At 37.5% G+C, this 23,072-nt stretch overlaps 1 protein-coding gene and 1 long non-coding RNA gene across 5 annotated transcripts; one reads left to right on the top strand and one right to left on the bottom strand.

Moving 5' to 3' along the window:
- The first annotated feature begins 224 nt into the window (after nt 1–224).
- Nucleotides 225–22,181, top strand: LOC121430665 (1-acyl-sn-glycerol-3-phosphate acyltransferase epsilon-like). 4 transcript variants are annotated; one of them, XM_041627997.1, is made up of 8 exons: nt 225–633; nt 5,026–5,303; nt 5,438–5,647; nt 5,830–6,069; nt 6,226–6,302; nt 6,490–6,680; nt 6,818–7,121; nt 7,244–7,335. In XM_041627997.1, the coding sequence occupies exons 1-7, from the start codon at nt 418–420 to the stop codon at nt 7,094–7,096; spliced, it is 1,491 nt and encodes a 496-aa protein (XP_041483931.1). In that variant the 5' UTR covers nt 225–417; the 3' UTR covers nt 7,097–7,121; nt 7,244–7,335. The 4 variants fall into 4 exon arrangements, with proteins under 4 accessions (XP_041483931.1, XP_041483932.1, XP_041483930.1 ...); XM_041627996.1 differs by lacking the exon at nt 225–633 and adding an exon at nt 3,892–4,420; XM_041627998.1 differs by lacking the exons at nt 5,026–5,303; nt 5,438–5,647; nt 5,830–6,069; ... (2 more) ...; nt 6,818–7,121; nt 7,244–7,335 and adding exons at nt 12,970–13,164; nt 13,648–13,752; nt 14,941–15,031; ... (1 more) ...; nt 16,645–16,768; nt 19,371–22,181.
- Nucleotides 7,765–11,664, bottom strand: LOC121430666. The gene is made up of 3 exons (XR_005972053.1): nt 11,333–11,664; nt 9,157–9,264; nt 7,765–7,881 (listed from the first exon to the last, which is right to left on the bottom strand). It is a non-coding gene; the product is annotated as an uncharacterized LOC121430666 (long non-coding RNA).
- Nucleotides 22,182–23,072: the final 891 nt, after the last annotated feature.

Here is a 23,072-nt window from a genome sequence, read left to right as displayed (position 1 = left end):
CACTCCTGTAATTCCCTGTGAAAGTATAGCTTTTAATGAAGGTTCCATTGAATAATCTTTAAGTGTTTATGAGAAAATAAAAAGTGTATTTTTTTTCAATATATGATTCTCCGTTTTATTGTTACTACCTTTCCGAAAAATATTTGTCTGTTATCAGCAACCGTATATACGATTTTAGAAAAGAAATCGTCTGCTTAGCCTTAGGCAAAGATTTGCACGTGCACTTTAGCTAGCATTGAGCGATAGTCATTTGGACAAAAACACGGATTTGGCGATTTTTTTTGTGTGCAATTATTGAAAAAAAAACAACAGATTGAAGGTGACGGTGATAAATGTTAAACAGGATATTCCCTTCCTGTTCTCCATTGTGGCGGTATTAATGTTGGTGGAGTCTTCGGCAAATTCGAGAGCAAAATCATGTTCACTGCGATTTTACACCTCAACTCTCTGCGGTACCTTGTTCCAGCCGGGATGATGATGGGCTGCGCCCCCGTGTATCTTCGGGCTTACCTCGGCTGTCATGCGCTGAACTACGTGCTGCCAGTGCGTTGGTACCAAGCGATTGAAGACACTGTTTGGGCCACTTATCAAAGAGTGGTAGAATTCTTCTTTGAGCATTATACAGGCGTAGAGGTATGTCTATTTCAGTCATGTCAGTATGACTAAATAAGTCAACCTTACTAAGAATCATTGAGAATTTTTAGAACCAGGCGCAGGCATGGCGCAGATTTTTATGAATTATGCATGAATCCTGAGTCCTGTTTTCTGATTCTGTTTTCTGTTGTCATGCATGGTTGACCATGTTATTGTTGAATGTTATGAAATTGTTTTATAAACATCACCACCAGAGTCCTGAACACACACTGAGCAAAGCTACGCTGCAGCACCCCCCAAAAAAGAGAAGATTTTTGGAATAATGATGTGATGGAACTTTTCATGGAACTTTAACTTAATTAGACTCGACTTTAGAGTTGTTACTAGATCTGGAAGGGAACTTTTAGTCTAAATATTGTTTAAACTCCTTCATTTACTTTTAGAGTCTAGACCACTCACACTAGTGCAAGGTAAGTTACTAATACGTATGGGTCTAGACACAATATTCTGAGAAATATATTTTTTCCAGATTTCTGTAATTCTTATGATTTTAACTTTCAGTCAGAAAGTGATAATACTTGAGAAATAATGAATAAAAAACCAACTACATTAGATGTAGATCTAATGTTGTAAATCGGATCAAAAATCGGATCGAAAATCGGATCGGCAGTTAAGCTTCTAAAATCGAAATCGAATCGAAAATCGAATCGGCGATGTTTAAAAATAAAGGAATACATAAAACTTTTGTTCTCGGTCGCGCGCATCTTCTTGACAAAGTCACAAAGACGAATGTTTATGAATGGTAGTCGCCGACATGCGCGATCCTTTGGAACATGTTTTAAAAGGGTTTTGAGGTGTTACTGCTTTACACAAAATAAGTGATTGTTATTAGAAAGAAAACCGAATGACGCATCTTCTGAGCAAAGGAAAATAATTCTCATAGATCACAGTTCAATGAACGATCGGCGGGACATCTTTTTAAAGTATTTTTAAGCTGAGCTCAGCTCAGTTCGCTCATTATAATATGTGATTACAGCCACGCCGAAAATCCATTCCAAAGTACACCCATTTTGTGAAAATACATGTAGCTTACTTGTATATCGTTTCTCCGAATCAGTCCTCGAAAAAGTTAAGTCACGCCTCAGTATCGATCTTTCTGTATACCCACCCCCTCAACAATATCAGTGAATTACCAAATGCGCGCAAGCACACAATACAAGATAATTTTGGGGCAGAGCCGAAAACTGGTACTGGTACCGCCCAGACATGAACGGGCTAGCGCAAAATTCTTTACTTTATACCTTTTGGCACGTACAACACGCAACTCATCCATGCACACACACAGCTCTCAAATTCCCTTGCAATTATTCGTCCCTTGGTTGTGTGTGCACCTATGGGCGGGATTTAAGCAGGGCAATCACTAGCATCATGGACCTATTAGCATATATACAACACAGCATTCAATCATACACTTTTCTCAAACTCCCTTGCTATTCATCCATTGTATACACTCATGGGTGGGATTTATCAGCGAAAGCACTAGCGTACATTATACATACAACACATTCATGCACCCACGTGGTCACACACAGCTCTCAAACCCCCTTGCTATTTGTCCATCGTATACACTCATCATGGGCGGGATTTGCGTAAGCACTAGCATACATAATGCCTACAACACATTCATGCAGTCATACACCCATGCAGTCACATACAGCTCTCAAACTCCGTTGCTATTGGCCATTGTGTGCACTCATGGGCGGGATTTATCAGCATAAGCACTAGCATGTATAATGCATGTAATATTCATGCACCATGACCCATGCGGTCACACACAGCTCTCAAACTCCATTGCTATTGGCCATTGTGTGCACTCCTGGGCGGTATTTATCAGCATAAGCACTAGCATACATAATGCATGTTTATTCTTGCACCCATGCGGTCACACACAGCTCTCAAACTCCCTTGCTATTCGTCCATTGTATACACTCATGGGCGGGATTTATCAGCACTAGCATACATAATGCGTACAACACTTTCATGCAGTCATACACCCATGCGGTCACACACAGCTCTCAAACTTCATTGCTATTGGCCTTTGTGTGCACTCATGGACGGGATAAATGACAATCCCAGTACAATGTTCCTTTTTTGTATTATACAATACATTCATCTAAAGTTCCACTCCCACCATACCAGTCAGCGCAGCTACCGGTAGGTCATAAGTAGGTCAACTTGTTGCGACTCTTTTCTGACATTCCACACGTACGTGCACGAGCCATAGACCCAACTTCAGCTTAATGGGCGACGCCATTCATCGAATTGTCGGTATTATAGACGCGAGGGGGCGCTCTTCGGTGGGGCGTAAAAATACATTTGAAGTTGCTAGGGACGCTATGACGTTCTGACATCAGCAAAGAAAAGTGAAGAGGAAAGACATGATTGGCTGAAAGTTTAGCCCAAGCGATGAATATGCATATCTCTGATTCCTCCCAGGTCAATCCCCGGGGCTCACTTTAACTGACAAGATCCCGAATCCCTTCGTACGTCGAATGTCCCGTTCACGTACGAGGGGAGAGATCTTACACCGATTTTAAGTATATAATTACACGTTCATTTATTCTAACCATCATAAACCTCTGTTATTTGTGTGTCGGAATTATTCTGTGCTGTCTGTTGGTGTTTTTACATTATCAAAGTATTAAAGATATCTGCCATATTTTTTGCTTATTTATAACATTTTTTTCTTCATTGCAAATTGTCATCGTATGTAGGGTCAATCCGGGGTCAGTTTTGTTTACATTTTACGTTTACACGTGCATGGCGTGTCGTGTGTAGTAGTAATGTGTGTGTTGTTTTGTTGTACTCGTTTCTTGTGTGCATAATCATGAGTGGTCTGGATCGACATCAAGAATATTTACTTGATTTATGTAGATTTTGTGGATGTAGGATTGTTAAACAATTTTTTCTGTGTCAAATAATGAACACGTTTGGCCTTCTGAGTATGATTTCTCAAACGATGACCCTCTTATTTATCCCAAGCAATTTTGTATTAACTGTTATGCCAAACTCCGCAATGTCACTCTCCGTCCCAAATCAAAAGCATTTCTTGTAAAAAATGACTGGGCAAGGCATAAGAGGAATGAATCATGTGAAACTTGTAGTTTGGCTAAATCATTGTCGAAAGGTGGTAGGCCAGTCAAAAAGAGAAGAAGTGGCCGACCCCCTGCTCCTACCCCTCCCCCTGCTCCCACCCCTCCCCCTGCTCCCACCCCTCCCCCTTCCCCACCCCCTGCTCCCACCCCTCCCCCAGCTAATCCAGTACAGATTTATTTTGGTATACTCTGCTGATTGTCCAAGTTATGATTGTTCTGGTAATGTGTCGTCAAAGTTTATGTCTAGTAAAGAATTCATGTTGTGTAAACTCTGTGGTAATGTTCTTGTTAACCCTTGTGTGACCAGTTGTGATCATGTTTTTTGTTTAAGTTGTGTAAAATCGTTGTTTGTCAGTGATAGTGTAAGTGTTCCTTGTGTTGTATGTGGTAATTCTGTTCATTATTCATCAGTAACACACGTACCGCAATACCATTTAGCAACAATACAATCCACCACCATCACCTGTACACTATGTCAGTCAAACATCTCATACTCTCAAGCAATCAATCATATATGCACTCACAACGATCACACCTACACCAAACAACCTTCAATATCAATACAGGATCTCTCCCCGAATCAAAAAGAAACACTCGGCAAGCAAATAATAAAAGAAAAGCTCAGCCAGTCAAAGGATGTCACCATAACCTACCAAACTTCCAAGGGAAAGGTAAATATCAAATACATACATAAATAAATATATATCAATATATTTTTCTTTAATTAATTTTCAATAAAGGATCAGCATTCCAATGTATCTCTGTTGTATAAACATTATTGAATTATAATTAAATGATATAAAAATCTGGTTCTAAAATATATAATGATAAATACCACAATGAGTTTAAGGAGTATATATAAATTGTAAATCTATCTAAGAATAATTCATTTTTTTAAAGAAGAAAACATTATTATTAGAGCTGTGAATGTTTTGCAATCTCTTAAATCTCTTTTGCAATCTCTTAAACAGAATATATGGAGTATAAATTAATAGCTAGGGAAATGGTGGGGGGGGGGGCACGTGTGTTCACATGCAAAAACTTTAATGTATGTAAAAAAATTCAAATATCAAATTCATCTAATACTCCTTCAATTCAAGTTACCTAAATGTATATTAAATGTGCTAGGTCCAGGATTTAATTTGTCAGCCAAGATAAATTTGTTTACTTCATACCCCACCCCCCCCCCTCCTTGTCTCGATATGCCACTAGTCATGAATTAATATCATTTTAATTTGAAAGAATATTAATTATCTCTTTATCTCTTTAAAACAAGCCATTAGTCACAATGGTGCTGCCTCAGGCCCAGGTCTCTTCAGACAAATGTGCATCATCAACACTAAGGCAGCGTTTTGACAAAATGATGCGATCTCGAGAAGTAACAAGTGGTGGGGCAACAAAACAACAATTGGCTCATGAAGTGAAGTGCAGTAACCTTTCAGCTGAGCTAGATGAACTGATGGCTGAGGGATCCATCCGCATACAAGACGGAGAGATGCTGGATTTGAAGGTTGCTCTTGGACTCAGCTGGACAAGACATCGAAAACTGAAAAGGTAAATACAGTTTGTGTATTAATAAAAAAAGATAGTAACTGTTTGGACTTTGTTATAACTGAAAGAATTTACACAAGGACACTGATACAATATAACAATATTTATTCAAATATGTATTTCTTTATCTTTTCAAGATGGCTGAAGAAAAGGAAAGTGTTTTCCGAAGGCGAGAAGGCAATGAGAGACCAAATGAAGGAGATAGTAGGAGACAACCTTACAGCAAAGTGGCTCCCATTTCAATTTTACAACGATGAATTGAGATGCACAGAATTCCTTAAGGCGCCTATGGTCATGGTGTGCAGCCTTCAGAGAAAGGTTTTCAGTCTCTTAGATGAATATGACAAGTAGGTTTCTACTATATCATACTATTTGAAATGTGAAAGCCCTATTGGCATGACTCAATTATCAGTTTGATTGACAAAATATGGTTGTATCTTTTTGGCAAAATGAAATGTTTTTATGTAGACTATGTATTTTGCTCATGTCTTTTGATTTTTATTATATCAATAACTCTCTTTATTTAAAGGCTAAACCAGCTAACATGGACAGGAATACCCACAGACGAGATTTGGCTAAAATTGGGTGGCGACAAAGGGGGCAAAAGCTTCAAACTGGCCATTCAAGTCGCAAATTTGATCCATCCAAACAGCCCAAGAAATACAGTTATGGTGGCAGTGTTTCAAGCTTCGGATAGCACATTCAATCTGGACCTTGCTCTCAAGGACTTTGCAAGTGATGTGGAACTGCTAATGAGAACTACATGGAGGTAATTTCTCTAGGTTATCTCTTCTCTCTGTTAAGATGCTCCCATCCCCCCAAAATAATTCATGGAATTTTTTTTACCCCAACAGACCTGCTTTTAAATTACTGAATTGATATTATGTGATCTTATTCATTTCCTTCTTTCTTTTGTAACTTTTAGGGGAAAGAGAATCAGGCTATTCCTCTGTGGAGATTATGAGTTTCTCACAAAGTTCTATGGGTTGACTGGACCAAATGGTAAGTGCAAATTTTTTTCGTTATTACACATAATACTGCTTGTCAATGTACAAATAAAACCTAAGTTTTATTTATCTACATAGACAATATAATATCACAAAAAACACACTGATGCACAACTACTGATGTCATTCTTTCTACTAATGCTTGTGCTAATTTACTTGAATATGTGTGTGCACATACCCAGGTCGTCACTGCTGTCTATACTGCAGCATCAGCGAGGCTCAAATGGCTGTACCTCTTGAGGATAGGGGACCCAGTCCATCCAGAACACTTGAGACTCTTTCTACCAACCTGCAAGAGTACAAAGAAGATAAAGTAGCAAAAAATCACAACAATGTGATTAAAGAGCCGCTATTCAAGATACCTATAGATCAGGTAAGAGATCTGATTATATCAGTAAACATGCAATATTCTACATAAAGGGAAAGAAACACAGTATGCAAATTTGACACTTTCTGATAGAGTTTGAAATGATGTTGGATTCCCATCTACCTTTTTCATCCTTTTTACAGGTCTGTCCTCCAGGACTTCACATCAGCCTTGGCCTCTTCTACAAGCACTCCACAAGTATGGAACAGGAGTGCCATGAACTGGATGTCAAAGTTGCAGAGATGCTGTCGCATAGAGATTCAGCAACAGTAGAATCACCAGGCCTCGAGTCACTCGTGAAATTACATTCCTTGCAAAGGAAAATGACAGACGTGGCAAATGAACAGAAGGACTTGCTGGAGCAAATTTTTTGTTTTGTTACGCTCTTTCCTGATCAGATTGTTGCAAGAGGAAGCATCTGAGAAAGAAAAAGAAAGGAAGAAATTGGTAAATATTGTGTGCATTATGAAAAACCATCCTGTAAGTACACAGAAATGTAAAGTACTGAATAATAATCATCCCCGAATGATAATCATCCCCTCCTCCTGATTATCATTTTACCCATACAGGAAAGAGAAATCTCTAAACTACCAAAAGTATCCCAGGGCAGTGGACCAATTGCCTCCTCCCTCGACACAGCTCTGCAATCCATCAGAGTAAGAAGACAGGCATTCTTTGGAAAGACTTTCAATGGCAATCATGTTCATAAGTGCTTGATGGTAAATAAATCTTTGTTTTAATTTTACTCCTCAATAAAGATAAGAGTTTGCAAGTGTCATACAGATAATCATCGAAAAAAAAATTAGTGCCTATTGAATAAAGCAAATCTTATATTCCAGCAAACTGATGATTGAACTTTTTATCTGTCTTTGTACCATACCATAACAGGAGAAGAACATTGCCATCATTACTTCTGCCATTGTAGACACTACAGAGAAGCTCTGCCCTGAATCTTCATCCCTAAATGAGGAAGCTAAGCATATCAGAGACTCATACAACAAGCTTTTCAGCCTTTATGGCAAGTGCCATAGACAGTTCAATAGCATTGGTTTCATGGAAGAATCAGATATCCTTGAACTAGGTGAGATGTATGTTTACTTACTCATAATATTTGGCAAATGTTGATGCTATTTCATGGTCATGTAATCGTTTGGTATTCCATATTCCATAATTGACTCTCGTAGCTGACTCCCAGTTCATGGTGTTACTAGAAGAATATAAATAATGAAAAATAAATTTGGCTGGTTACATTACTATTATTTATTGCACTAATTCCCTGTCTCTAGGAATCCTCATATCCAAACCCTTTACATCCACTTTCTTGTATACAGATAAGGACATCAAATCATATCTGAAGTTCTTCAGAGAAAACTGGCCTAAGGAGACAAACCCACCAAAACTTCATCTACTGGAGGACCATGTGGTCCCTTGGTTGCAAACATGGAAAGCCCCCCTGGGACTCATGGGCGAGCAGGGGGTAGAAAGCCTACATTCACAGCTCAACACCATTCAATCCGATCTTCGAGGATTTTCCAACGATTTAGACATTTTAATAAATGCAGTGAAAACACACTGGGTGCAAACTAACCCTCATTGTCATGCAAACTAAACAGAGAATCAGTTCAGTTCCAAGTAATTAGTCATTTCTTAAAATTTATTTAAACTCTGTAAATGTTTAATCTGTACCAAAATCAAAAACAGCTGAATGATACTAAAATTTGTATGGACACATATCATTAACAGCACCATATCTCAAATTAGCTAAAATAATTTCTCCTAAAAATGAGAGCATTTGGTATTCTGTTTGTTTCTCTTGTGGTAACTCCTGTAGGAACTCGGCAGGACAGCATTTTGCTGGTAAACGCCAAGCCGGTATATAACCAGTTACCTATGAAACATTTTACGTATAAGTTAATCAGTCATATTGGCTGACATTATAGCAGACAGATATCACTCTGGCCTTTTTATCAAAGTGGAGACCATGGCAGAGTTGGGATTCAAACTCACAACCATGCGATTATGAGTCCAATGCTCTAACCACTGGACAACACGACCTGTGATTAAAGGAATAGATTTATTCTTAGTTTGATTGTAGAAGGCGATTATCTACATTTGCCACTCTCCATCCAGGTGTAGATAATGGGTACCTGGTAGAAAAAATATTTCAAGGTTCAAGCGCCTGATCTACGGGTAATGGTATTTAGCATTTTAAAACATTTAATTGAGTGCTTAAAATATTGCATATCATTATCAGTTAAGATTATTATTATCAGAATTGTTATCATTATCAATTATTATATGCTTCTAAATATATTGTTATGCTGAAAAGGAGATGAATCTGTGCTGAATAGTGGATATTTTTACTACATTCATGCATAATACTTTCATGGACTCATTTGCAGCTTATCAATATGAAGGCTACAGAATTATAGTTGCCTAGAAGGCTACTTATTTTAATAAAATAAATAATGATTTTTTTTACCAATAGCCTTGATCTTGCCCTTTAAAACAGCAGGTTTATCAAGAGGTTTGCTCAAGAACATGTCAGCTTCTCATTCAGAAGATAGAAATAAATGAAGGTAGCATTACTCTGTAAGAAAATTAGGAAACAAATATATAAATATATGTCAGGATACAAGAACTATAAAAAGAGGTAGTCTTGGGATTGTGGCTTTAAGTTGAAATACAGTATGATTCAAATGTTATCATAATAGCATACAAGTATCTTATTAACTTGGGGATGGCTCTCGTGACATTCCGTAATTATTCAGATGTATCAAGAATAACATTTATACGCCAGACTTGCCCTCCAAAGTTCTCTTCTTATTCATATAGTATCATTTTGCATGATTTTTTTCATGATTGTACACAGTGTATGTGCCAAAACTGTAGAAAGTTTTAAAATGTTTGATAATTTGCTCCAAGATTATCATAAGTATATGGTAACAAATACACACTGTGCATTTATATGAGGAATATTAATCTTCTTCATATTCATATTCTAGAAAAAAATATGGTAAAAATTTTGTCACTTCAGAATAAAGTTGCCAAAGTGAATCATAGCAATGGTCATGAACTGTCATCATACAGTTATATCTTTTTTTATATATATTTGTGATAATTTGATTATGTAAAAAAAAATATGTAAAATGTGATTTTTTTTTCTTATCTAGGGCAAGGATATATAAAAGATGGGAAGAAAATAGCGTGAGAGGGGGCAGATACTTTAAATTGGGCACTTCAATGAGTAAGAAAGAGAGTGGGGATGGGATAGCTGAAAATATTTCCATGCCTGTTTGCAGAAAGGACACTAAAAATTAACAGAACTTAAATATCAAACTCAGAACTGCACATTTTGGGACTGGAATGTATTTTGTGACTTTTTGGATTTCCTTATCTGCAAATTGGCAGGTAATATTAATGGGACTTTATTCATGTTTAACAAAAATTGTTTTTCATATTGTATGCATGAATTGAAAAAGTATTAACAATTGCATAGAGAGAACCAACAAACTAGGCATACCACATAGATCTATACTATTTTTAGACACTTAAAGTTGGCTAAAGCATGTTTAGGGGCACCGGAAAGTAGAGAATGAAAGAATAGCATTTTTTGTGTGTGAAAGTCCACCCCCACCCCAGATATTGACTCATCAAGATACTGCACTGGCCCACTGTAGCTTACTCAGCTCTGCTACTATTGGACAAGGTATAGCATTTCAATGAATGGGATTTTCTAGAATATTTCGGGCACTGGCAAATGGGGGGGGGAGGGGTCAAAGCCCCCTCCCCTTGAGAGGCAGAATGTTAATTTGTCATGCAAAAATGCAGCTCAAACGCAAGTGTGCCCCCTTTTATAAATAAAAATGTGAAGACCTCCATGGACGAAATCCAAGATCCACCTCTGATTTCGAGCATGCCCCAAAAATGCAAAATCACCCCCATTTTTTTTCTGAGCCCCCCCCCCTCCTGGCCTTACATTCTGCTCACCCTGTGGCTGGTGCTTCCTTCTCCCTCAGAATATACTGGAATTTCAACAGTTTAGCTTCAGACCTAAACTTAATGTAATTGACCCCCTCACTTTATAGTGCCCGGCCCCATACACTAGTATCGAACTTAACCGATACCGCAGTGCAGTATTTTTGTGAGCAACTTAGCTCCATACTGACCAGCGTAGCGTAGTTCTGGCTTTAATTTTCTCTTTAAATTTGTGGAAATATCACTTGACTTATCATAAAATACATTTAATATCATTTTCCCAATCACATCCGCATCATACGATTGTCATAAAAGATACAATAATTAAATAATAGATGTTTTACAAAATTATATCCACTAAAATCCCGACCACACATCGAAGGCAGCGACTGGGACTGGGCGGTTGAACGGCGCGGTGGCAAATTTCGCCCCGACCCATTCGGCGGAATCTACCACTTCGCGCCGCTCAAATGTCATTTTGGCTGCTCAGTATTGTCATTAAAGTTCGACAATAAGAAAGATGTCGCCAACCACATGAAAAATTGTTCTTATTTTTCCAATTTACAAGCCCCAATTGTGATTATTCTATACGAGTTTGAATAATTAACTTGAGATAACTGATAATATTACGTCATTTAGTTTGATATATAAAAAATGGCTAAAAATCTATAGAAACTTACCCAAAATCACTCTTTTTTGACACCGTCCCACGATTCAGAAAAAAATGTTATAACTAAAATAACCACAGATTACGAATAAGCATATCCTCGATCGATGAAAAACTTCTTTACCTAGAATGTGAAAATTCCGTTCGAGTTACCATGGCAACTGACCCGAACCCTTCCTTTTTTATTACTTTTTAGTTTTACAAGGGTATTTTGAATGAACAAATTTTAGCTGTTTTGTTTTTCAGAAATTATATTTTTTGTATTCAAATGAACCGTAGTGACGTACCGACACATATATAAATATTCATGTTTCACGGGGAGATTTACTTTTTGATTGGTTGAAGTGTAAAGCCCCTTTTACACCTTCACGGAAGCAACACGGATCATCCCGGATTGTCAATCCGGGGTCATCCGTGTACAGTCCGGGACTACCGTGTACACTCCTGCTACTCATCCGGCGCCATCCTTGATGTACCGGCATGTCCGGGAGAAAAATTGAACATGTTCAATTTTTCATCCCGGAGCACACGGACTGATAATCATCCGTGTTCATCCTTGTAGCCTCCTTGTACATCCGTGTAGCTACCGAATGCACCCGGGAGGCTCCTTGTAAGAACCGGGTGATCCTTGTTGATTCCGGCTTTATCCGGGGTCAAATGTTTGTATTGTTTGCGTACATGAACAATAGTCCGTATTCATAACCAAGCACGAGCATGCTCCAGATGCTGCAAAAAGGGACGAAACTTCATTCTAGCCAGTACAGAATGTGAGCAACCGTTAAGGTCCATGTAAAGACCTAGTAACATCCGTGATCATCCGGGTATTCCGTGTTGGCTCCGGGAGCATATCAAACAGGATCCCTATTGCTACCTTGCCTATCCTTGTAGACTCCGTACTTTTCCGTACATATCCGTGCTAATAACCAATTAACTCCGTACTCACTCCGGGAATGCTAGGAAAATACAAATTTGGCACCCCGGATCATCACGGACTGAGATCCGTGTTGCATCCGTGAAGGTGTAAAAGGGGCTTAAAACCTGTACAAGGAAAAAAATGATATAAGCGTACAAAAAATTTGAATAAGGCCATTTCGCGAAGTTCGCGTTATCAAGATGGCAGACTCCATTAAGTTGGCGCATTGCACGTACGTGTCCAGGAATCTGATTGTTCAAACTATTCCATTGTTAAAACTCTAAATAGAACAATCTTGAAATATGTTCTGACTGCACTGTAACTAGATCTATGCCGATTTTTTATATCCGATTTTTTCCTTCAAGGGGCATGATCGAAGATCGGCAGGTGATCGCCGATTGTTGTGAAATCGAATGGAATCGGTTGCCGATTGCAAAATCGGTTACAAGCTTATGTAGATCTACATATAGATCTATGAGACAATTTCCAATTTTTTTTCATCACATTCACAGCAATCATCAAAACGTGATCTTAAAAAAAATGTTAGATCTAGGTACATGTATTTTTTTCTATATTATAACTCATATTTTTGGTCCAATTTTTGTGCTTTTTCTGTGCTTTTATCATGCTTGTGTGAATTTTCTCTTATAAAATTCAACATTTTGTTGGTGTGGACTTCCCTTTTTATAATGATCTCTTGCTTTCTCTCTCTCTTTCTTGTCGATCTTGCTATCTAGGTGATTCTGTATGGCGATGCTGAGGAATGTTTATCCAAAAAGGAGAATGTGGTCTACCTCTCCAACCACCAGACGACCTTAGACTGGGTGGTGACGGACATGGTGGCATCCAGGGCTGGGTGCTTAGGAAGGATTCGCTACGTCCTCAAAGATGGCCTCAAGTATCTTCCGCTCTACGGATATGTCTTTGGTTTGGTAAGGGTTTATTTTTTTCATTATGTATGTATCAGAGGAGTTGAGCTGTTTATCATAAAGTTGAATTTATTCAGATTTAAATAAGATAAAGTGGTCTACAAAGAAATGTGGATGTGTGAAGTCATTGATTTCCTACATACTCTGTACTTACCAATAAATGTTCAATATCCAGTGTGTGATTTCAAGAAAAAAAATATTCAAGAACTGTAATCTAATGTTTTTGTCATCGTTGTACCCATTTCGGTTGGATACTTATTCTATGTACGACTTTTTTTTCCTGAATAGAACATAATTTTTTTTACCATTCTTAACTATTTTGATGAACTTCTCAGTTTTATGCTTATTTCATTTTCCAGTGTCTGTTATGTACCTTTTTAAAATACATGATGTATAAATGACACTGATTACCTTTGGAAAGTACATGAATTTGGTACAATGCAATTGGAATAACATTGAAACAAATTTTGTTTTATTTTCCAAAAGCACGGCTGTATATTTGTGAACAGGGCCAAAAGTCGATTAGCTGCACCTCCAAGTTTTACCAAAGTTGTCAAAAAGTTGAAGCATCACCGTGATAATAAAATTCCAGTAAGTATGGCTTAGGGTGGTGTTTCATAAAGCTCCTGGTAAGCTACATGTACACCAGGGCCCCGTCTTACAAAGAGTTACGATCGATCCAATCAGACATAACTATGGAAATCCATCAGTGTCATAATTTTTGTCTGCAGGAAATTTGCAAAATGTCAATTGTAAACAAAGAAGAACACACCAATTTGTCAAGAAATCAATGAATTCATGGATATCATATCTACATTTCTTTTTACAACAAACATGCATTTTATCTGTTGACTTTGCTGGCTTTCCATAGTTGTGGTGATTGGATCAATCACAACTCTTTGTAAGACGGGCCCCTGACTTCTTTCACAACTTAGCCCTGTCTTACAAAAAAGTTATGATTGATCTGATCGATCGCAAATATGGAAAGCCATCAACATCTGAAATGCTTGTTTGTTTGATTCTCTAGCAATGATGTGTATTCATACATTCACTGTTTTCTTGACAATTCAGTGTGCTTCTCTTTGTTTTCCAAAGACATTGTGCACATTTCCTGAACAAAAGATTATGACATTGATGGATTTCCATATACTTGAGGTCGATCGCATCAATCATATATCTTTGTATAATGTAAGACAGGCCCTGGTGATCAGTTCTTGGGTTAATCATCTTTTTAATCATTTTGATTCCTATCAGCTAACAATAACATTGACACCTGATCTTGTGGACCATGATTTGTCTTGTGAAATGTCATTAGGGCTGTAGGTAATTCAGTCACAAAATAGCACGAAGACAGGCCACTGGTCATGGATTACGTTAGATGTAACTACAAACAGCTTGTAGGAAATTCCAACCTTGTGTATTTCCCCTATAAATAAACTTTCTTTCTGATTCTGAATTTGTAAAATGGTTTTAGTGTTCAGGTTTGATAAAAGCTCATTTGATTTCTATTAACTTTTGTGAAAAATGTTATCAGTCCCATTTCTGCTGGAACCAATTTGCTTCTAGCTTTCAATCTAGTCTCTCATTTCATAACCTAAATTGAAAAAAATTGTTTTTTTAGTGATACTTTTATGCATTTAATAGTTTTAAGATTTGATTGAATTCTGTTGTGCAGCTGCAGTGATTTTCAATTCAATTTATTGTGTAGCAGCAGTGCTTTTCAGTACAGTTCGGATTTATGACTCATTAATTGCACTCAAATTGTTTCTTTTTTTCCAGTCATGGCTAGTGGTTTTCCCGGAAGGCACCAGGTTTAGGCCAGAAAAAGACGAGGCCATCAAAACCAGTCAAGCATTTGCATTTAAGCAAGGTAAGAAGTATGTCTTTAGAGGACATGTTCACCCCCCAGCCAACTATATTGCTGTACACACGTGTGACCAAAAAACGTGTGTTAAAGGGGTGTTTCTTCAGATTTGGACGCGTTCTGCGCGTGGACTCGTTAAGGGAATCAAAAACATGATTTTCAAGAAGGTTTTTTTTCAACTGCGGGGTCAGACGTATTTAGGGTATATGTTATTTCCCAAAAGCTTTTTTTTTGTAAACTAGCCAAACGTGTTTAGGGTATGTTTTTTTTTCCCAAGCTTTTTTCCTGAGGTAATATTTTGGTGACAGCTTGTTTAGGGGCCAAAATGTGTAAATAAAACCTGCGAAAAACTTGTTTTGGGGGTGCTTGGAAATTACTTGGTCACGCGTGTGTACAACAATATATTTGAATGCCCCCCACTCACAGCTCACAGTAACTCACTGATCCGGCCTTTGTCATAAAATTCTGAGTTAATGAATGGCGCGGGCAATTTTGACGCTGCTTTTAGCAGCACCAGGCCAGTGTACATAAGATCATGGGTAACTTTTAAATACCTTCTTTAAACACCACCACTGGTTCCTTATGAAAATCAAAAGACAAAATCTTGTAATATGTCCATGATCTTAATCTTCAGCAGTGTTCAATTTTCATACACCATATGAATGATAAAGAACGGAGGTAATATAGCAGAATGCTTCTGAGTATTTGTATTTGATAAAAGATTTACACTGTTACTATTATTTATCAGGGCTTGTGATCTAGCACATAAACCTATGAAACATCCGGTTGAGGATTTCTCGCTATTTCTGTCAATGTCAACCCTTAGGTCTCCCAGTGTTACACCACGTCCTTTCGCCACGGATCCGAGCCACCCATCTCTGCGTGGAGGGGTTCCGCGACTACGCAGATGCTATCTACGATGTTACGATAGCCTACTCCAACACTGGCGAACGTGGAGAGCGTACTGTTGTAAGGAAAGAAGCGCCTTCAATGCCAGGTTTGCAGCAACCACTTCAAACTCATAATTCCTCTGTCATAATGATAATAATATTAATCATCATAATGATAATAATAATAATAGTACATGTAATAATAATAAAAATAGTAATAATAATTATAATAATAATGATAACGATAATGATAATGATAATAATAATAATATGCAATTTTTTATATAGCGCTTAATACAAATGTTTCTAAGCGCTGCATACTTCTACCCCGGCCTTAGCACGGCTACCCTGATCGGGCGCAACAAGCATTCAAGAAATTTATTCCTACCGGGTACCCATTTACTACTATAATAATAATGATAATAATTAATAATAATGATGATGATAATAATAGTAATAATGATAATAATATGTCCATTTATATAGCGCAGTTACTATATGCATACTCAACTGCACTTTGATACTTGGTATCACATTATTACCCCGGCTGTAGCTGAAGCGTTCAAGGAATAAATCCTACCAGATACCCATTCACCTCACCTGGGTCGAGTGCAGCACAATGTGGATAAGGCCGAGGGAAATTAAGCCATGGCTGGGATATTGAAGATGATTGGTAAAAAGCAGACTGTGGCCTTCACCATTTTCACACATTTTATTTTCTCATATCAGATTTTCTCATGGGGAAATGTCCTCAGATCCACATCCACATGCGTCGCATCGCCATGGAAACTGCCCCGTCAGACATTGTTGAATTCCACAGATGGTTACATGGGGTCTTTGAAACTAAGGATAGGTATGTATTTGAGGTCTCTGAAACTTTTTGAAGCCATTTGGTGAATTTCGCCAACTATTATTATAAGCTACTGAAATGCTTGTATTCCTTGGCTGAAATTAAATTTGGTGTTGAAAATTGCAGACTAGTCGCCTTATGAATAGTTCATTTGATTTTTTTGTAGAAAACATTTCATAGTGTGTATTTTTGATAATTTTCTGCTGGAGGACATCACTGTGAGTCCGTTTTAAAAGTGTGTGTACAATGCCAGTATCCATTCATCAGAGTCATATTTCATTTACTTTTTTGTTCGTGGAGCTTTCATGGTAATCACTTTTGAAACATTTTGCCTACATGTACCTGTAAAAATGTATACAGTTGCTGCAAATTACTACAAAAGTGGGCATCAATTATATTGACCATTCCAGGATCCTGTTTAATAAAGAGTTACTACCATTGTAACTTTGCTATTATGGCAGTTACCGTGGTAACAAAAATCTTCCCTTAAGACATACATTTTTCCTCGATGATTAATTTCCCTTGTTATCTTGAATACTGTAGTAATTATTGCAAATGTTTAATTATTATTCATACATTGTACGCGCTATGGTACTTTTTGTTTTTAGCGCCTCTAAATATCCATTATTATTATTATTATTAAATCAGCAGCCAATCACAATCAAGGTTTCAATGGAGGTTACAATTAGTGCTGTAGCTCGGATTGTTTACCGGGCTGAATCCCGCCGAGTTGGCATTGACCGGCTCGGAGCTTTACGGGTCGGGTTTCACTTTGAATCCCTCGAACCCAGAAAATAAACCCGGATTGTTTGATAATATTTGAGGTGTCATTTGTCAACGCAATAAAAGTAGTGAAACTATTTTTAACAAGCAATCCATCCACCTAGTGTGATGGTCGAGGGGACAGGTCAAAGGCCAACCATCCCAACATTATTTCATTTTTTCCCCATCATGATCGGACCTCCTGTCTGAGTTATGGCCTTGTGTGTGAGGGATCGAGATGATATAGCTAGCCGGCTAATGGCGCACATGTACAGTACCTGCCATGTGATACAGAGCTACCAAGCCTCATGCATTATGCGTGAGACTCAAGCATTTTGGACTCTTTGTCACCCCCTCAAATCTCTGTCTCACGCAACTTATCACAGCCTATCCCCATACATTTGTACACAATGTCTGTGATCTCACTCAGATTCACAGAAAATCTCACGCATAGCTGATATTTGAACTTGGCATCTCTGGTGATATCGTCTGACTGGTCATGTGATTGGCTAAGAGTAATGGTTTCACTGGGTGAGAATGTCCAATTTGTTTACAAGTAAAGGCCAGTTGGTCCATTAGGCATGGTCATAACTCAAGAAGTTTTCCTTTTGATATTTATGACTGTGATGACATGCAGAATATTTCTCTCTTTTTTGGTAAAATAATCTGTCCGGTTTATTGAGATATCTTTTATACCAGATTTTTTCTGCTAACCATAAAAGCCCTCCCCCCCAAACCCTGTTGTGTTGACATTTTCCACAAAGTCGGTGATCCGAAAATAATAGCTCAGCTGGGAGTGGGTGCAAAACAATTTAATTCCCATTTAAAGGATACATTAAAGAGGGTGGACGAGACGAACGAGTAGAGGAGGGTGCCGTTACCAGGAGAGAGAGAGAAGGGGGGGGGGTATGTGTACAAGAGCAAAAAAACAAAAACAAAAAAACGTGAGAGATGACTAAATGGATGATATGGGGGTAGGATGATATTGGAGGGGTAGGATGGTATTGGACCGATTGTCAAAGTTTAATATGAAATAAAAATGTATTTTGATTCATTTTTTTATTAAAAATATTTTTATTGAAAATATTATTACTGGTAGCTGAAGGCAAGAATAAGACAGATAAAAATAAATCATACACAAAAAATAGTTTGAGTAAAATATTCTATTGCTTCAAAGCAAATATGAAGAATGAAATACGCTCAGAAATTAACTCTTTCTGCCACCTCCACCCCTCCGAAAAAAATCTGCTCTATGATAGACAGAAACTGTGAGAGCCTGTTTGAAAATTGGGTCACCAGAATGATAACATAATAAACAATGTGGTTTGTAGTCTGCCTCTTGATTTCACACACACACAAAAAAAATCATCTCAAAGCACATGTTTCGTAGTAAATCACTAGCGGTGCACAGACTGTGCTGTTGACCACTGCACTGGTGATAAGCATGTGACGAATTTGGCCTTGTATCGTCTCCATCCCCTCTCTACATTACTACTGGATGATATAAACAGTGAATTAAATATTTTGGGGGTTTGTATCGTCTTTTGAGAACAAGGTCAGAAGGTGATGTCGGTCACAGATAAGAGTCAAGTAGGTCAAAACTTTGTACTTTTGCATGGACATAAATCAATTTTAGCCGGACCGGGTTACCGGGCCTCTCCGGGTCGAGCTATGATTCTGATAAGATTTACGAGCCGGGTTCGAACCGAGTTGAAGGAAACGAGCTACAGCACTAGTTACAATAATGGCAAATTTAGTATAATTGTAACTCTGTGAAACAGGCCACAGGTCAAAACTGTTTTTTTTCACTCGGATGTTATTCCTGCTTTCCCCACTCCTCCAGGATGCTAGCAGACTTTTACTCGGAGGATCCGGCGAAGAGGGGTCGTCTGGAGGGCGAAGGTCGAAGGTCAAGACTGGGGCTGATGACTACACTACCGGCCATCGCTCTTACTGCGGCGTGTATGGTTCCATTCGTCATGATCAAGGGACAGCAGAGGGCGTACTGGCAGCTCTGGGTCTACGGCGGCATCTTCACCGTTCTCTGGATGAAATTAACTGTCTGAGGATGCTTTGAAAAGTAATTTCCACCCCAATAATGGTATCGCAACAATTGCTTCTATGACAAATGCCCCTCCGCTAATTTCATTGCACATATAAGGAGATGGTAAAGAGCTCACTTGGTTTGGGTTTCAGAGTCCTGTGAAGATTTTTTTAGGAAAAGGTACGAGGTTTGATGCTTGGGCTAAATGTGTGCATTTTCAGTGAGAGTGATTGTCTCAGGAGTGAATGTTATGGAACCAGTGGAAATGTTACATGGGGGCTCGCTGCTGAACACAAGCCCATAACACAGTGGTGTGAGCCAGGCTTTATGAACAGCTTTCTGAAATTATATGGCATACATTTTGGAAGGCTATTTCATGAAGCAAATGGTGAGTCTTTAAAGTGACTATTTGTTACATGCTATTGAAACCTTGCGTACAATTTGCTCAGAGCAAAATATGATAAGAAAATAATAAAATTATTTTTTTTCATGAAATGCATCCCACATTCCAGGGGGTTGTTTCACAAAGATTTAAGTGTGACATATAGGGCGTTGCAAGAAACTTGCAATCAATTTCAAGCCTATATTCGTTCCAAAATCAAGCAAGCATATGCTTTGTAATTAATTGCAAATTTGCTCCAAGAAACAAGGAGTGTAATCTGATTTGCTAAAGTTAAAAGTGATCAATCAATGGTAAAATTGCAACAGAATATTTGTGATTGATTGCAAATATTTTCTTGCATCACCGCCTTAGAGATCCATATTAATTTCCGTTTGCGTTGTATTATATGTTTCAATTTATATAAGGCGTCACCTCATCGATCTTATTATCAGGACGTGCGTGACTGTGTATTAATCAATAAGATTGTGTGTTATATATCATGGGTGCGTGAGCATTCAAGCATGACAAAGTCACAGTAAAATCTTTTGTGAAACAACCACCCAAGAGTGCTGTACAGTTGTAGTTCATAAAAATACAAGTACTTCTGAATTCAGAGTACAGAAATATTTGTCAATTTGTAATGTTGCCATTCATGGATTTTGGAGACATATTTTTCCCCGGTTCTTTTCATTAATACTAAACAATGAAATATCATTTATGTTGCAATATTCTCTATTTTAGCTTATTGGTACTTAGTTGAAGGGCCCAGTTTCACAAATGCTGGTTTTATCTTGGTCACAACAGCTGTTGGAAAATCAATGATTTCATTGATACCAATGGAACATGAAAGATAGCATATTATTATTAAAAAAAAATCAAGATTATTTATTGTAAAGGAATTGATCCTTGTATTGCTCTCATGTGTATTTTGGGTAATGGCTGTTTGCTAGCTAGAGTCAAATTGAAATGTATTTCCAAAAGATTGAGCTGTTTGAAGAGGGATCGTGTGACATGCAGTTAAGTACAAGCACTTGAAGCAAATAATGATTCAAATCAATGTAAAATGGTATCATCGTAGGATGTAGATCTTAATGTGCCATTCTTGGGCACATGTGTGACCAAATATATGACAGATCTTGACTTAAATTAGTTATAAATCTAAAAAAAATGTATAGACTACGTGTCTCTAATATGTAGGTTCAAGGTCAGAGGTCAAAAGAAGTGGGTCATGTGTGTGACCTCACACAAAGGCATGATGTTGAAAGTTCAATTTCATCTTAAAATTCCTGTGCATTTCAAAACGAAATTAAACTTTCGAAATCATCAGTCATGATTAGTTATAAATCTCTAAAACTGTTAGATTTATAACTTATTAAATGTGGAGATTTGTTGAGATTTGTAAATCTTTGCGTCATGCCTATTGTTCAGGAGGATGGAACAATAGACCATCCCCCCCCCGGACAAGAGGTGTGATACAAGGATTTACACCAGTGTACATACATGACCAACAATGGCCCCAATTCATTTAGTGTATGAACATAACTCTATCAAATAATGCAATCTGAGCTTCAAAAAAAAAAAAAAAAGAATCATACTGAAGATCCCAACACTGATACATATATGTACTTGTTAGACAGTATCTCATTATTGCTTCAACAAAAGACCAAACACTCAGCTTTAATGCCATGCTTATTTTGTAAATTTCTCGGCAGTTATTCTTTTTTCTACCACAACCATTTTGGATATTATTTTATCTTTTCACTTGGATGGTCATTAGATTGCTTTCGGTTCGAACTACGTTTCTTTCAGTGACCTTCCAGTGAGATGTATATATATATTTTTTGTAATGAATATATGTTTCCCTTTGTAAAAGGGGGAATCACATTTGAATATACAAATTCTCCACCCTGTCTGGACATTATGGGTAGAAGTGGGATCTGTATTTTTAATATGAAATTCTTTGTTCATAATTTATTGATGGTGTGTAAGATATTTGATTTCATTCAATGTTTTATACCATTTCCATTGACCAGTATCTCTGAATTCCGCATTTTTCACATGTGTATGAACATTTTGGAGTATACTCTACTAGTCTACTTTTAAATTTCTATTGCTTGAAATTATATTGCATATTGCTATGCAACAGTTTTTGCCATTTTGAATGTGATTGTGCATTATCTATTTGAATTAAAAAGATGCAGTAATGCCTTTATTAGAATTACCCAGTAGGCAGTGCATGTAAATATGAATTTGTGTTGCTGTTTAAAAATGTTTGATTGTGATGCTCTTTATGTGTGTGTGTGTGAGAGAGAGAGTGAGGGAGAGAGGGAAGGAGAGGGAGAGAGGGGGGAGTTGAAATGTTTATTTATTAAAAAGGTAGACCAGGCAATACTGTTATATTATATAGTCTTTGTGGATTCGCCATCGGTGGACTCCTTTATGAGCACCGCGCTCTATTATTTTGCACACTTCTCTCTCCTTATCTAAGAATTTAAGGGCAATGCTGTGAAGTAATCAACATTTTAGTATGCCTGACCACATTTTGTAGATTTTAATGGACTACATGAAAATAATCAAAACTTATAACCTTTCAAATGAACTAAAAACAAACATCCCCCAAAAGCCAACAAAACACCCCCCCCCAAAAAAAAAAAAACAACATTCAAACAGAAAAAGCAGGGATAAATGATTTCAGGAAAGTTCGACTACTGTACATGCAGGGGGGTCAGAAGTAGTTTGAAAAAAGTAATTACCAATTTCCTCCACTGCAAACTAGTCCACTCACCACATGGTCTAGCTTCATTGGCCGTATTCTGAACTCTGGTTTAAATTAAACCCTGGTTTAAATTTGTGGTTTAACTATGGATACCCAATTGTGGCATAAATCTCTAGGAGTACAATTTCAATTTATTAACTCGCACGGCACTCAAATCATTCATAACTGCTGGGAATGACAACATAAGTATTTTTCTTCATTATGCAAGCATTTATTTATTTTGCCAAATTAACTTTTGTTAGTCTAATTAGACCAAATTGTATATGGAATAAATGGCTATAGGGCCAACTGGTTATTAAACAAAATGGCAAATGGACAAAATGGCAATTAGATCATGTGGATA

This window comes from Lytechinus variegatus, chromosome 17, assembly GCF_018143015.1.
Source record: "Lytechinus variegatus isolate NC3 chromosome 17, Lvar_3.0, whole genome shotgun sequence".
NCBI lineage: Eukaryota > Metazoa > Echinodermata > Echinoidea > Temnopleuroida > Toxopneustidae > Lytechinus > Lytechinus variegatus.
The sequence above is the reverse complement of the archived record's forward strand: the minus strand, read 5'-3'. Positions and strand labels throughout refer to the sequence as shown.